At 40.7% G+C, this 13,085-nt stretch overlaps 1 protein-coding gene across 1 annotated transcript in view; it reads left to right on the top strand.

The window, feature by feature from the left end:
• Positions 1-13,085, top strand: part of TMC2 (transmembrane channel like 2) — a 111,427-nt gene that overhangs the window by 51,267 nt on the left and 47,075 nt on the right. Inside the window, exons 7-8 of the mRNA XM_070382017.1 lie at positions 99-205; positions 10,035-10,133. Of these exons, the coding sequence (XP_070238118.1) occupies positions 99-205; positions 10,035-10,133 (206 nt within the window). The remainder of the gene's footprint in view (positions 1-98; positions 206-10,034; positions 10,134-13,085) is intronic.

The raw sequence follows: 13,085 nt of genomic DNA, 5'->3' as shown, positions 1-13,085 counted from the left end.
ATGTGTTCCACAGACTGACATGCAAATTGTACCCATCACACACATACAGTGCTTGGCAATGTTACCATTCTCCTTCTGTAACACTTACTTCTCTTCAGGTCACTTTGGTTCTTCAGTGGCATCATATTTCATCTTCCTCCGATGGATGTATGGAGTTAACCTTGTCCTTTTCGGCTTAATATTTGGTCTAGTCATAATCCCAGAGGTAAGAAAATAACTGCCTATAACTTTGGATAGTGTTATGAGTCTTATCATGACTTCCATCTTCATTTATATGAAACAAATACTCTGTTTTACAAAGAATCCATTATTTGTTTTTAATTCGATGCTCACATCAATTGCCCAGAGAACCCAGTACGAAGAATGGAACCAGAATACTTGCATGTCTGAATGAATATGTGGACCCTACATTTTTCTACCTTTTATTTTACTTTGAGATTAGTCAAGAATTAATACTTCAGTGAGGTGTTTTCTTTTACCCTGAAAAAAAAGAGATAGAATGCATTACATTATAAATTATTACCCCAAAGAAACCCTGCATTTGAATAGCGCTCCTCACTATTCTCCCAGATACAATCTTATTATGGATGTAGATAGATCCTTACCTATAAATGAGTAATAGAGAGACAAAAAATGAACAAATGACCTGTGCAAATCTACATGATAAACTTGTGGTGAATGAGATGCCAGGTTTCCAGAGTGCTGTCCTGGGTCCCTTTCCAGGGGTGACTGTCGTCCACTAGCACTCAGCACAGTAATTGCTATAGTCCTGTCTGAACCTCCTGGCACTAGTGCGGGGCACACCGGCAGATTTACCTCTACAGCTTAGAGGGTAATGATATTTATGAATTTAGTAGTTTTTCCTTCCAGATTTATTAATCAGCTCTATGATAGGTTACTGATTCCTACTTTATTACAAATAATTCCATGAGAATATTAGAGTCAATTCTATCTGTAGTCACATCCTTGGGAAACATTCCTGAATATCTATTTTTCATGAAATTAAAAGACTTCCACAGAATGTGAATTAAATTAGTTAGAAAAGGTTGAGGATCTATTATAATAGTATTAATACTTGGCAGCAAAGGAGTGTTATATTACTTACAAAACCACTGAATTCTTTTCTACATGACCTAAAGAGTGCACACCTGAAAATCAAGGATTATGAGTCAGTCCACTTTGTCCTATAGCCTTAAGCCATTGTCACTCTCGCATACAAAGAAAAGGATTTTAACCTTCTGGTAAATGTATGCAGATGTTCTTGAAACAAATCTGGGTCTCTTCAAGTGGAAAATATTGTCAGAAGTTAAGTTTCACTTCTCCTTTCCATAACCTAGGAAGTAAGAGTTTTCTGCAGTAGTCAGTGAGGAATTTTATCTTCGCAGACTCTTTGCTTTTTTCTTGGGAGTTTTTGATTCCAAACGACTTTACTTCCATAAGAAGAGAGTACATTTAAATGCTGTAAACCTATGAGACATCCCTAGAGTTTTGCTGTACAATGGTCCAAGAAGGCTGTGTGTTACGGAAGTTGAATAATTTTAAAAATACTGAGGATTTTTTCTTCTCAAAGAAAACCTTACATCTTGTATAATTTATATAAATTAATATCCAGTGGACGTTTGTTTGAAAAAAATGAAAATTTAGTGATTGGTGCTTTCAGTGAAGAAGGCAAGACCTTAACTGTCCAGGCAAGAGTACCTTGATTTCATTGGCAGGTGTTTATGAAGCTGTATTGGAATAAGCTGGAGGAAAGAAGAGAGAGAGAGAGACAGGGAAAGAATAGAACAGAGAGGACTTGATGATGGGTTGGACAACCACAGTTGAGAATATAGGGTATCTCAAAATGCCCTCAATTAGGGTAGTGGGTCTGTCTAGTCAAAGCTATGGTTTTTCCTGTGGTCATGTATGGATGTGAGAGCTGGACTATAAAGAAAGCTGAGCACTGAAGAATTGATGCTTTTGAACTGTGGTGTTGGAGAAGACTCTTGAGAGTCCCTTGGACTGAAAGGAGATCCAACCAGTCCATCCTAAAGGAGATCAGTGTTGGGTGTTCATTGGAAGGTCTGATGTTGAACCTGAAACTCCAATACTTTGGCCACCTGATGTGAAGAGCTGACTCATTTGAAAAACCCTGATGCTGGGAAAGAATGAGGGCAAGAGGAGAAGGGGACGACAGAGGATGAGATGGTTGGATGGTATCACTGACTCAATGGACATGGGTTTGGGTGGACTCCGGGAGTTAGTGATGGACAGGGAGGCCTGGCGTGCTGTGGTTCATGGGGTCGCAAAGAGTCCAACACGACTGAGTGACTGAACTGAACTGAACTGAATGGTGTTTCTCAAAGAGCAGAAAGTTGTAATTTTGATGAAGTTCAAATTATCACTTGAAAAAATACCAATTTATTTATTTTGGCTGTGCTGGGTCTTTGTTGCTACCCGTGGGCTTTCTCTAGTTGCTGCGAGCCGGGGCGACTCTAGTTGCCGTGCAGGGGCTTCTCATTGTGATGACTTCCATTGTTGCAGGGCTTAGGCTCTAGGCACGCGGGCTTTAGTAGTTGTGGTGCATGGCTTCAGGAGTTGCTGCTTGTGGCCTCCAGAGTACAAGCTCATTAGTTGCGGCACATGGGCTCAATTGCCGCGAAGTGTGTAGGATCTTCCCAGACCGGGGATCGAACCAGTGTCCTTGTATTGCAAGGTGAATTCTTAACCACTGAACCACCAGGGAAGCCACAGATTAATTACTTTTTTTAATGATTCATGCTTTTTGTGTCCAGTCTAGGAAGTCTTCATCTATCTTTGGTTGACAGAACCCTAAAGTGACCCCCAATAACCCACACTTGTGTAGAATTTCCTTCTCTTGAATGTGGACTGGACCTGTGAATTTGCTGAAATTTTATGGTGATGAAATTTTACCCCTATGTTAAGTGCTCCTATGGTAGGCAGGTATCTCAGATTGCCCCCAGTGATCCCCCTTTCCTGATATCATGCCTTTGTATAATCCCCTCACTTGAGTAAAGGCTAGACTTTGTGGCTTGCTTTTAACAAATAGAATATAACCAAAATAACAAACTGTCACTTACAGGACTAGCTTATAAAAAACCATGACTTTCATCTGGCATTCTCTCTTGATTCCCTTCTTGGCTCACATGATTTGACGAAGCAATCTGCCAGACTGGAGAAGCCCACTGGCAAGTAACTGATGTGACCTTTGGACAGGAGCCAGCAAGGAACTGAGACCCTCAGTCCAATAGCCCACAAGGAACTAAATCTTGCCAATAACTATGTTAGTGAATCTGGAATCAGATCCTCCCCACCAGCCCTACAGATGAGACTAAAGGATCCAAATAAACCAAACCCAGGTTCCTGACCTGCAGAAACCAAGAGATAGTTGTATGGTAATTTGATGCACAGCAGCAGACATTGGATCCAGTTCCCCAGGGGATCTTAATATGCAGCCAGGGTGTACATTGCTGGTGTACATTAATTAATTAGCCTAAATAATTCTTTAAAATACCTTGTAAGTTCTGCTCTAGGATTCACATAGGCAGCACTCAAGGATTATGAGTTAGTCCACTTTGTCCTATATTCTCAAGCCATTGTCACTCTCCAGTACAGAGAAGCCTCGTATTGATACTTCTTCTAAACATAACTGTTAAAAATTTCAGATATTTAGAAAGGTATAAAGAATGAGCCCACTCACCTACTACTAAGTTTAAGAATAAAAAGTTACATGTACACTAAAGTCCTCCATCTGCTTCTCCCCAGTTGTATTCAGTTCAGTTCAGTCTCTCAGTTGTGTTTGACTCTTTGTGACCCCATGAATTGCAGCACGCCAGGCCTCCCTGTCCATCACCAACTCCTGGAGTTCACTCAAACTCCCGTCCATAGAGTCAGTGATGCCATCCAGCCATCTCATCCTCTGCTGTCCCTTTCTCCTCCTGCCCCCAATCCCTCCCAGCATCAGAGTCTTTTCCAATGAGTCAACTTTTTGCATGAGGTGGCTAAAGTACCGGAGTTTCAGCTTTAGCATCATTCCTTCCAAAGAAATCCCAGGGCTGATCTCCTTTAGAATGGACTGTTTGGATCTCCTTGGAGTCCAAGGGACTCTCAAGAGTCTTCTCCAACACCACAGTTCAAAAGCATCAATTCTTTGGCACTCAGCTTTCTTCACAGTCCAACTCTCACATCCATACATGACCACTGGAAAAACCATAGCCTTGACTAGACAGACCTTTGTTGGCAAAGTAATTGTATTACCCACATAATTCTCACATGTAATCAGTCTCCTGAACTTTCCATTTCAACTTACATTTTAAAATATATTGGCTTAAAGTTAAATAACATGGTTTCTTTTTTTTTTTTAATCACTCATGTATCTGAAGTTATATTCCCTTTTGCATGATAGTGTAATTTTTTCCCTCTTTCATTTACATTGAAGGTTTGTCTCTTTTAGTTATTTTATTAAAGAAACAACTGGCTTTGTTGATTCTCTGGCATGTCTTTTTTTTAATTCACGTTGAGGAGGACATAATTTACATATTGTAAACCTCACTCTTTTAAAGTATACAGTTTGATAAGTTTTGACAAATATATAGAGTTAAGTAACTATCACCACAACTTCTATCACCTAGAAAGTTCCCTGATGCCCCCTTTGCAAGAAATCTCTCCTTACCTCCAGCCCTTGACCATCAGTGATCTGATTTCTGACCCTAAATTTTTGCCTTTTCCAGAATATCCTATGAATAAAATCATGCACTCTGTAGCTTTTTGTGCCTGGCCTCTTTCATTTAGCACAGTGTCAATGAGATTCATCCATGTTGTTGTATGTATCAAATAGTTTGTCCCTTTATTGCTGGGTAATATCCTGTTGTATGGATGTACCATAGTTTGTTATCTATTCACCAGTCCATGAATATTTGGGTTGTTTCCAGCTGAGGACTATGATGAACAAAGCTACTGTAAACATTCACCTTTCAGGCCTTTGTCTTATGTATCTCTATTTTCTACATCCTTAATTTCTACTCATAAATTAATAGTTTCTTTCCTGCTCATGTCTTTGAGTTTGTATTAGTTATCTATTGCTGAGTAAGAAAGGTATCCCGAAATTTTTACTAAAAAAACAAACATTTGTTATTTCACAATTTCTGTGGATTAGGAGGGGCTTATCCAAGGTGTTATGAAAACCAGGTGGTATTATGTTTCTTAAACGAGGTAGTGAATATACGCTAGTTAATTTTCTTTTCATTATGATCAGACATATATACATACATATATATATATATATATATATATATACTGTTTTATATACAATGTGTTTCCCAATAAGCAGAGGTGTGGGTCAGCAGTGGCCTGCTACAGGGTCAGGGGTGCTGAGTGTGGCAGTGCCTGCACAGTACCTTTTGAAGGAGGTTGCCATTATCTTCATTACCTCCATACCTTCATTACCTTCACCATAGTTTGGCTTCAAGTCAAACAACAGGGAGGGAACACAGCTCTGCCCATCAACAGAAAGTTGGATTTAAGTTTTACTGAGCATGGCCCCACCCATCAGAACAAGACCCAGTTTCCCCCACAGTTAGTCTCTCCCATCAGGAAGCTTCCATAAGCCTCTTATCCTTATCCATCAGAGGGCAGACGGAATGAAAACCACAATCACAGATATAATATAAATTTTATATATTTTAAAATAATATAAATTTTAAAGCAAGCAAAAAGAAATAGGAGTGAATTACCTAAAAATTATGAACCTATAAATTAAAAAAAACAAATGTTACATTAGATACTAAACAATAAAGCCCGTGTTAGTAAAAATCAAGAGCAATATGGAATGCCCATCCCAGCACTTTTCAACTTTATTTTCAAATTTCTACCTAATGCAATAAGTAAAGAAAAATAAACTTATACATTTTACGTAAAAAATACAAAATTCTTTTAATTTGCAGGTGATATTATCATATACCCCCAAGTACCAATGAGTGCATCAAAAGTTTCTTGAATTAATAAAAAAATATATAGAGATGACTAGAGTCGTTTTCACTTTTTCATACTGTTCATGGGGTTCTCAAGGCAAGAATACTGAAGTAGCTTGTCATTTCCTTCTCCAGTGGACCACGTCAGAACTCTCTCCCATGACCCGTCCATCTTGAGTAGCCCTACATAGCATGGCTCATAGTTTCATTGAGTCAGACAAGGCTGTGGTTCATGTGATCAGTTTGAGTAGTTTTCTGTGATTGTGGTTTTCATTCTGTCTGCCCTCTGATGGATAAGGATAAGAGGCTTATGGAAGCTTCCTGTTGGGAGAGACTAACTGTGGGGGAAACTGGGTCTTGTTCTGATGGGCGGGGCTGTGCTCAGTAAAACTTTAATCCAACTTTCTGTTGATGGGCGGAGCTGTGTTCCCTCCCTGTTGTTTGACCTGAAGCCAAACTATGGTGATGAAGGTAATGAAAGTATGGAGGTAATGAAGATAATGGCAACCTCCTTCAAAAGGTGCTGTGCAGGCACTGCCACACTCAGCGCCCCTGACCCTGTAGCAGGCCACTGCCGACCCACACTTCTGCTGGAGACTCCTGGACACTCACTGGCAAGTCTGGTTCAGTCTCTTGTGCGGTCACTGCTCCTTTCTCCTGGGTCCTGGTGCATACAAGGTTTTGTTTGTGCCCTCCAAGAGTCTGTTTCCTCAGTCTTTTGTATGTTCTGGCACCTCTATGGTGGGGTTAATGGCAACCTCCTCCAAGAGGGCTTATGCCATACCCAGGTCTGCTGTACCCAGAGCTCCTGCCTCTGAGGCAGGCCACTGCTGACCCATACCTCCACAGGAGACAAACACTCAAAGGCAGGTCTGGCTCAGTCTCTATAGGGTCTCCTGGTGTGCACACGGTTTTGTTTGAGCCCTCTGAGCATCTCTGATGGCTATGGGGTTTGAATCTAAATGCAATTTTGCCCCTCCTACCATCTTACTGGGGCTTCGCCTTTGCCCTTGGATGTGGGGTATTTTTTTTTTTGGTGGAATCCAACATTGTCCAAGCCAGGCTTCAGCAATATGTGAACCGTGAACTTTCAGATGTTCAAGCTGGTTTTAGAAAAGGCAGAAGAATCAGTGATCAAATTGCTAACATCATCTAGATCATCGAAAAAGCAAGAGAATTCCAGAAAAACATCTATTTCTGCTTTATTGATATGCCAAAGCCTTTGACTGTGTGGATCACAATAAACTGTGGAAAATTCTGAAAGAGATGGGAATACCAGACCACCTGACCTGCCTCTTGAGTAACCTGTATACAGGTAAGGAAGCAACAGTTAGAACTGGACATGGAACAACAGACTGGGTCCAAATAGGAAAAGGAGTACGTCAAGGCTGTATTTTGTCATCCTGATTATTTAACTTATATGCAGGGTACATCATGAGAAACGCTGGGCTGGAAGAAGCACAAGCTGGAATCAAGATTGCCAGGAGAAATATCAATAACCTCAGATATGAAAATGACACCACCCTTATGGCAGAAAGTGAAGAAGAACTAAAGAGCCTCTTGATGAAAGTGAAAGAGGAGAGTGAAAAAGCTGGCTTAAAGCTCAACATTCAGAAAACTAAGATCATGGCATCCGGGCCTATCACTTCATGGCAAATAGATAGGGAAACAGTGGAAACAGTGGCTGACTTTATTTTTCTGGGCTCTGAAATCACTGCAGATGGTGATTGCAGCCATGGAATTAAAAGATGCTTGCTCCTTGGAAGGAAAGTTATGACCAAACTAGACAGCATATTAAAAAGCAGAGACATTACTTTGCCAACAAAGGTCCGTCTAGTCAAGGCTATGGTTTTTCCAGTAGTCATGTATGGATGTGAGAGTTGGACTATAAAGAAGGCTGAGCACCGAAGAATTGATGCTTTTGAACTGTGGTGTTGGAGAAGACTCTTGAGAGTCCCTTGGACTCCAAGGAGATCCAAACAGTCCATTCTAAAGGAGATCAGTCCTGAGTGTTCATTGGAGGGCCTGATGTTGAAGCTGAAACTCCAATACTTTGGCCACCTGATGTGGAGAGCTGACTCATTTGAAAAGACCTTGATGCTGGGAAAGATTGAGGGCAGGAGGAGAGGGGATGACAGAGGATGAGATGGCTGGATGGCACCACCAACACAATGGACATGGGTTTGGGTGGACTCTGGGAGTTGGTGATGGACAGGGAGGCCTAGCGTACTGTGGTTCATGGGGTCACAAAAAGTCAGACACGACCAAGCGACTGAAATGAACTGAACATTCTCCTGTCAACAGTTATTCAGCAGCAAGTTGTAATTTTGGAGTTCTCTCAGGAGAAGATTTGGACTATAAAGAAGGCTGAGCACCGAAGAATCAATGCTTTTGAACTGTGGGGTTGGAGAAGATTCTTGAGAGTCCCTTGGACTGCAAGGAGATCAAACCAGGCAATCTCAAAGGAAATCACTCCTGAATATTCATTGTAAGAACTGATGCTGAAGCTGAACCTCCAATACTTTGGCCACCTGATGTGAAGAACTGACTCACTGGAAAAGACCTTGATGCTGGAAAAGATTGAGGGCAGGAGGAGAAGGGGACGACAGAGGATGAGATGGCTGGATGGCATTACCGAATTGATGGACATGGGTTTGAGCAAGCTTCAGGAGTTGGTGATGGACAGGGAAGCCTGGCGTGCTGCAGTCCATGGGGTTGCAAAGAGTTGGACACGACTGAGCAACTGAACTGAGAGTCATTTTAAATAAATAAACATCAGTGATATTTTCTACATTCTCAGTATCAAGTTTGAAATTAAATTTAGAATGTTCATACTCAAAATAGTAATAAATCTATAAAATAACTAGCAATAAATTTAACAAAGTAGATTTCTATGAGGAATATTATAAAGCAAGGCAGGACAAAAATATCACCAAATAAACAGGAGGCACATTCGTGGAAGATAAGATTTAGTATCATTAAAAAAAGATCAATCCTTTCTAAATCAGTATGTAAATTTAATATAATTCTGATTTTTTAATAAATAGCAATGTGAATCAAGGCATATATATATGTATATATCTATATAGATAACAGAATTATGTACACCCAGACAGCAAATTAAAAAGCAGAGATATCATTTTGCCAACAAAATGATACCACCAGGTCCATATAGTGAAAGCTATGATTTTTCCAGTAGTCACGTACAGATGTGAGAGTTGGACCATAAAGAAAGCTGAGTGCTGAAGAATTGATGCTTTTGAATTGTGGTGCTGGAGAAGACTCTTGAGAGTCCCTTGGACTGCCATGAGACCAAACCATTCAATCCTAAAGGAAATCAGCACTGAATACTCATTGGAAGGACTGTTGCTGAAGCTGAAACTCCAATACTTTGGCCCCCTGATGCAAAGAGCTGACTCATTGGAAAAGACCTTGATGCTGGGAAAGATTGAGGGCAGGAGGAGAAGGGGGTGACAGAGGATGAGATGGTTGGATGGCATCACTGACTCAGTGGACATGAGTTTGAGCAAACTCCAGGAGATAGTGAAGGACAGTTTCCTGGCATGCTCCAGTCCATAGGGTCTCAAAGAGTGGGACACGACTTAGTGACTGAACAACAACAACAAAGAACTTGAAATACTCTAATTAATCCAACAATACGGGATTTTTAAAATAGGTTTGGGGTACATACATGTGATTAGGTATTTTGAAGTCATTTTATTTTGAAAAATACCATATGCCATAAGGAACTGGTCATAAAATAATAGTAAGCTAAATAGCCAAGCTAAAACATACATAAAACTCAGAAACTTTGAAAGAAAATATATGAATATCTATCAATCATCTTTAAGATGTGAAAGTGACAGGTAATTTTTTAAACACTCTTCTTTACTTTTTCACATTTTCTACAATGAGTATATACTGTTTTAAATCAGGAAAGTAATTAATGTTATTTTTTTTAAATGAGTGTTCCTGCTCTGAGAAGGAATTTAACCCACTGTGTGCACATTTCTGTGTGTTTGTATCTCCTCCACATGTAATTGTGTCATTCTGTCCCAACACAAGGTGCTAATGGGCATGCCCTATGGAAGTATTCCCAGAAAGACGGTGCCTCGGGCTGAGGAAGAAAAAGCCATGGATTTTTCTGTTCTTTGGGATTTTGAGGTACCATTGCCAATGTGCACAATGTTGTGAGTGTGGATAAGTGTTGAAATGTTTAATTATTGGAAAGCCAGTGCTTCAACCAGCGGGATCCCGGCACTGTGCAGAATAAGCTAGCCAACCATGTCCACCTAGATCCCCTTCATGGGTCTTTCCATCACACATCCTGATGCGCACAAGTTCCCCACAAGGTCACTGCTCCCCCCATTCTGCCAGATCTATGTAAGGCAATCTTGCAAGATGGTTTTATCTCATTATAACCCAGTAAGACCCCAGGGCTATTGCCAGTCCAACCTTTCCCCAAGCTTCACTTGACATCTTCAACTAAGTATCAAATTTGCTTCTCAAATCCAACAGCTATCCAACCAAACTCACATCATCTTTTCTCATCTCTTTTATGGGAACCACCAGTCATCCAGTCATTCAAGTCTGAAACCTGAAAGTCATCCCACATTTTTCTGTCATCACTACCATCCCTCACATCCAACGAATCACTAAATCTGAGCCTGTCTACTAAATATTTCTTAGTCTCCTTTTCTCTTTCCCTTGGACCTCTGCTCTGAATAACACTGTACCAAGATCACTGTCAGAATCTTCTGCCTGTGCTCCCAGCCTTTTCTTGGCTCCTCACATCTCCATTCCCTCTGCTGCCAGGGACCTTTCTAAAATACAAGCGTGACCCTGTGACTCCCCATGGTCAATATTCATTCATTCCCATTTCCAGCTGGAATAAAACCGAGTGTTCTGAATTGGGTTTACAAAAGAATTGTTCATGACCCAGTTGCCCTCTATCTTGCCAGTCCCAGTCTGTCTAAGACCTCATATTTTGTGTCACAATATTATCAACCTGGGGGGAAGTCCAGTGCCCCGTGCCTTTGCTCAGGGTCCTGTGCCCATCCCTCCCTCAGAAAAGTGTGAAAGTGAGTTGGAGTATTTTTTTTCAAGTTATTTGGAAAGGAGTGTTCAAATAATTACTATACCACTAAGAATTGCATACTATTGCTACTATATGTGGGTTTCCCTGGTGGCTCAGCAGTAAAGAATCCACCTGCAATGCAGGAGACCCGGGTTTGATCCCTGGGTCAGGAAGATCCTCTGGAGAAGGAAATAGCAACCCACTCCAGTATTCTTGCCTGGGAAATCCCATGAACAGAGGAGCCTGGCGGGCTACACTCCATGGGGTCACAAGAATCAGACACAACTTTAGCAACTGAGCACACACACACACCACCACCACTACTATATGCTGCTACTGGGAATTTCCTTTATTCTTTTTTTTAAAATATTTATTTATTCACTTATTTATTTTTAGCTACTCTGGGTCTTCCTTGTTGTGTGCAGGCTTTCTCTAGTTGCAACAAATGGGACTACTCTCTAATTCTGGTGCACAAGCTTCTTACTTGCGGTGGCTTCCCTTGTTAGCTCAGTTGGTAAAGAATCCGCCTGCAATGCAGGAGACCTCGGTTTGATTCCTGTGTCATAAAGATCTTCTGGAGAAGGGATAGGCTACCCACTCCAGTATTCTTGGGCTTTCCTGGTGGCTCAGCTGGTAAAGAATCCACCTGCAATGAGGGAGACTTGGGTTCGATCCCTGGGTTGGGAAGATCCCCTGGAGAAGAGAAAGTGTTCTGGCCTGGAGAATTCCAGGGACTGTATTAGTCCAAGGAGTTGCAAAGAGCTGGACACGACTGAGCAGCTTTCACTCTCTTGTTGCAGAGCACAAGCTCCAGCACATAGGCTCAGACTTAGTTGCCCCATGGCACGTGGAATCTTCCCAGACCAGAGATCTAATCCACATCCCCTGCATTGGCAGGAGGATTCTTAACAACTAGACCATCAGGAAAACCCTTCTTTATTCTTTATTTCACCCAAGAACCCTTGTTGAAATGTCCTACCCACCCCAGACCAACAATTTTTTCAGCAATAATCCTACGTTGTATTGTTGTTGTTGCCAAGGATAAATTTTTATATTTCAAGTAAAAATAGAAATTTTGGAAAACTTACATCCACCACCATGACAATGGAAGTTTCTCAGTAGTTAAATACTTTTCTGATGAGATCAATGGAGATGTGATTTTGGGGAGTCCAGTGGTTAAGACTCTGCTTCCACTTCAGGGGCACAGGTTCAATCCCTGGTCAGGAAACTAAAGATCCCACATGCCATGAGGCACAGCCAAAGCTAAAACAAAAGAGAAAACTGCTTGTATAAGAAATGTGTTGACATTTGGTGTATGTTCATAACTCAGTGAACTTTCCAGATGACCAATACAAAATGATGTGTGAGTGAAAGATCCCACATCTTGATAGCAAAAGATAGAGCAATTGATTTTTTAAAACTTTATATTTTGAGATAACTTTAAACTTATAGAAGAGTTGCATAAATATTACAGAGAGTTCCCATATACCGCTCACCCATTCACTATGATATCCATAGAACAATCATCAAAACTAAGAAATTAATCTTCATCCAGTATTATTAACTGAAATACTGTATTTATTTGGATTTCACCTGTTTTTCCACTTATGTTCTTTTTCTGTCCCAGGACCCAATTCAAAATCTCACATTGATTTGTCAAGTCTCTTTACTCTCCTCCAACCTGTGACTATTCTCTATCTTTCAGTGACCTTGACACATTTGAATAGCTGATCAGTTGTTTTTGGAAAATGCCCCTGAATTTGGGTTTGTCTGATGTTTTCTCATGATTGTATTAAGGTTATGCATCATTGGGAAGGATACCACAGAGGTAATGTGACTTTCTCAGGGTGTCAAATCAGAGTTACATTATGTTGAGCTCTTGGTTAAAGTGGTATCTGCCAGAGTTCTCTACTGTAAAGTGAGTATTTTTCCCTTTTCAATTACTTAGTACTTGGGGGAGAGCAATGGATCTTAAGGTATAAAAAGTTCATTATATGATTCATATTCCACATGATAGCTAACTTTTAAGAACTAGTTAT

This window comes from Bos mutus, chromosome 13 (genome assembly GCF_027580195.1).
Source record: "Bos mutus isolate GX-2022 chromosome 13, NWIPB_WYAK_1.1, whole genome shotgun sequence".
In the NCBI taxonomy this organism is placed as follows: Eukaryota; Metazoa; Chordata; class Mammalia; order Artiodactyla; family Bovidae; genus Bos; species Bos mutus.
The sequence above is the reverse complement of the archived record's forward strand: the minus strand, read 5'-3'. Positions and strand labels throughout refer to the sequence as shown.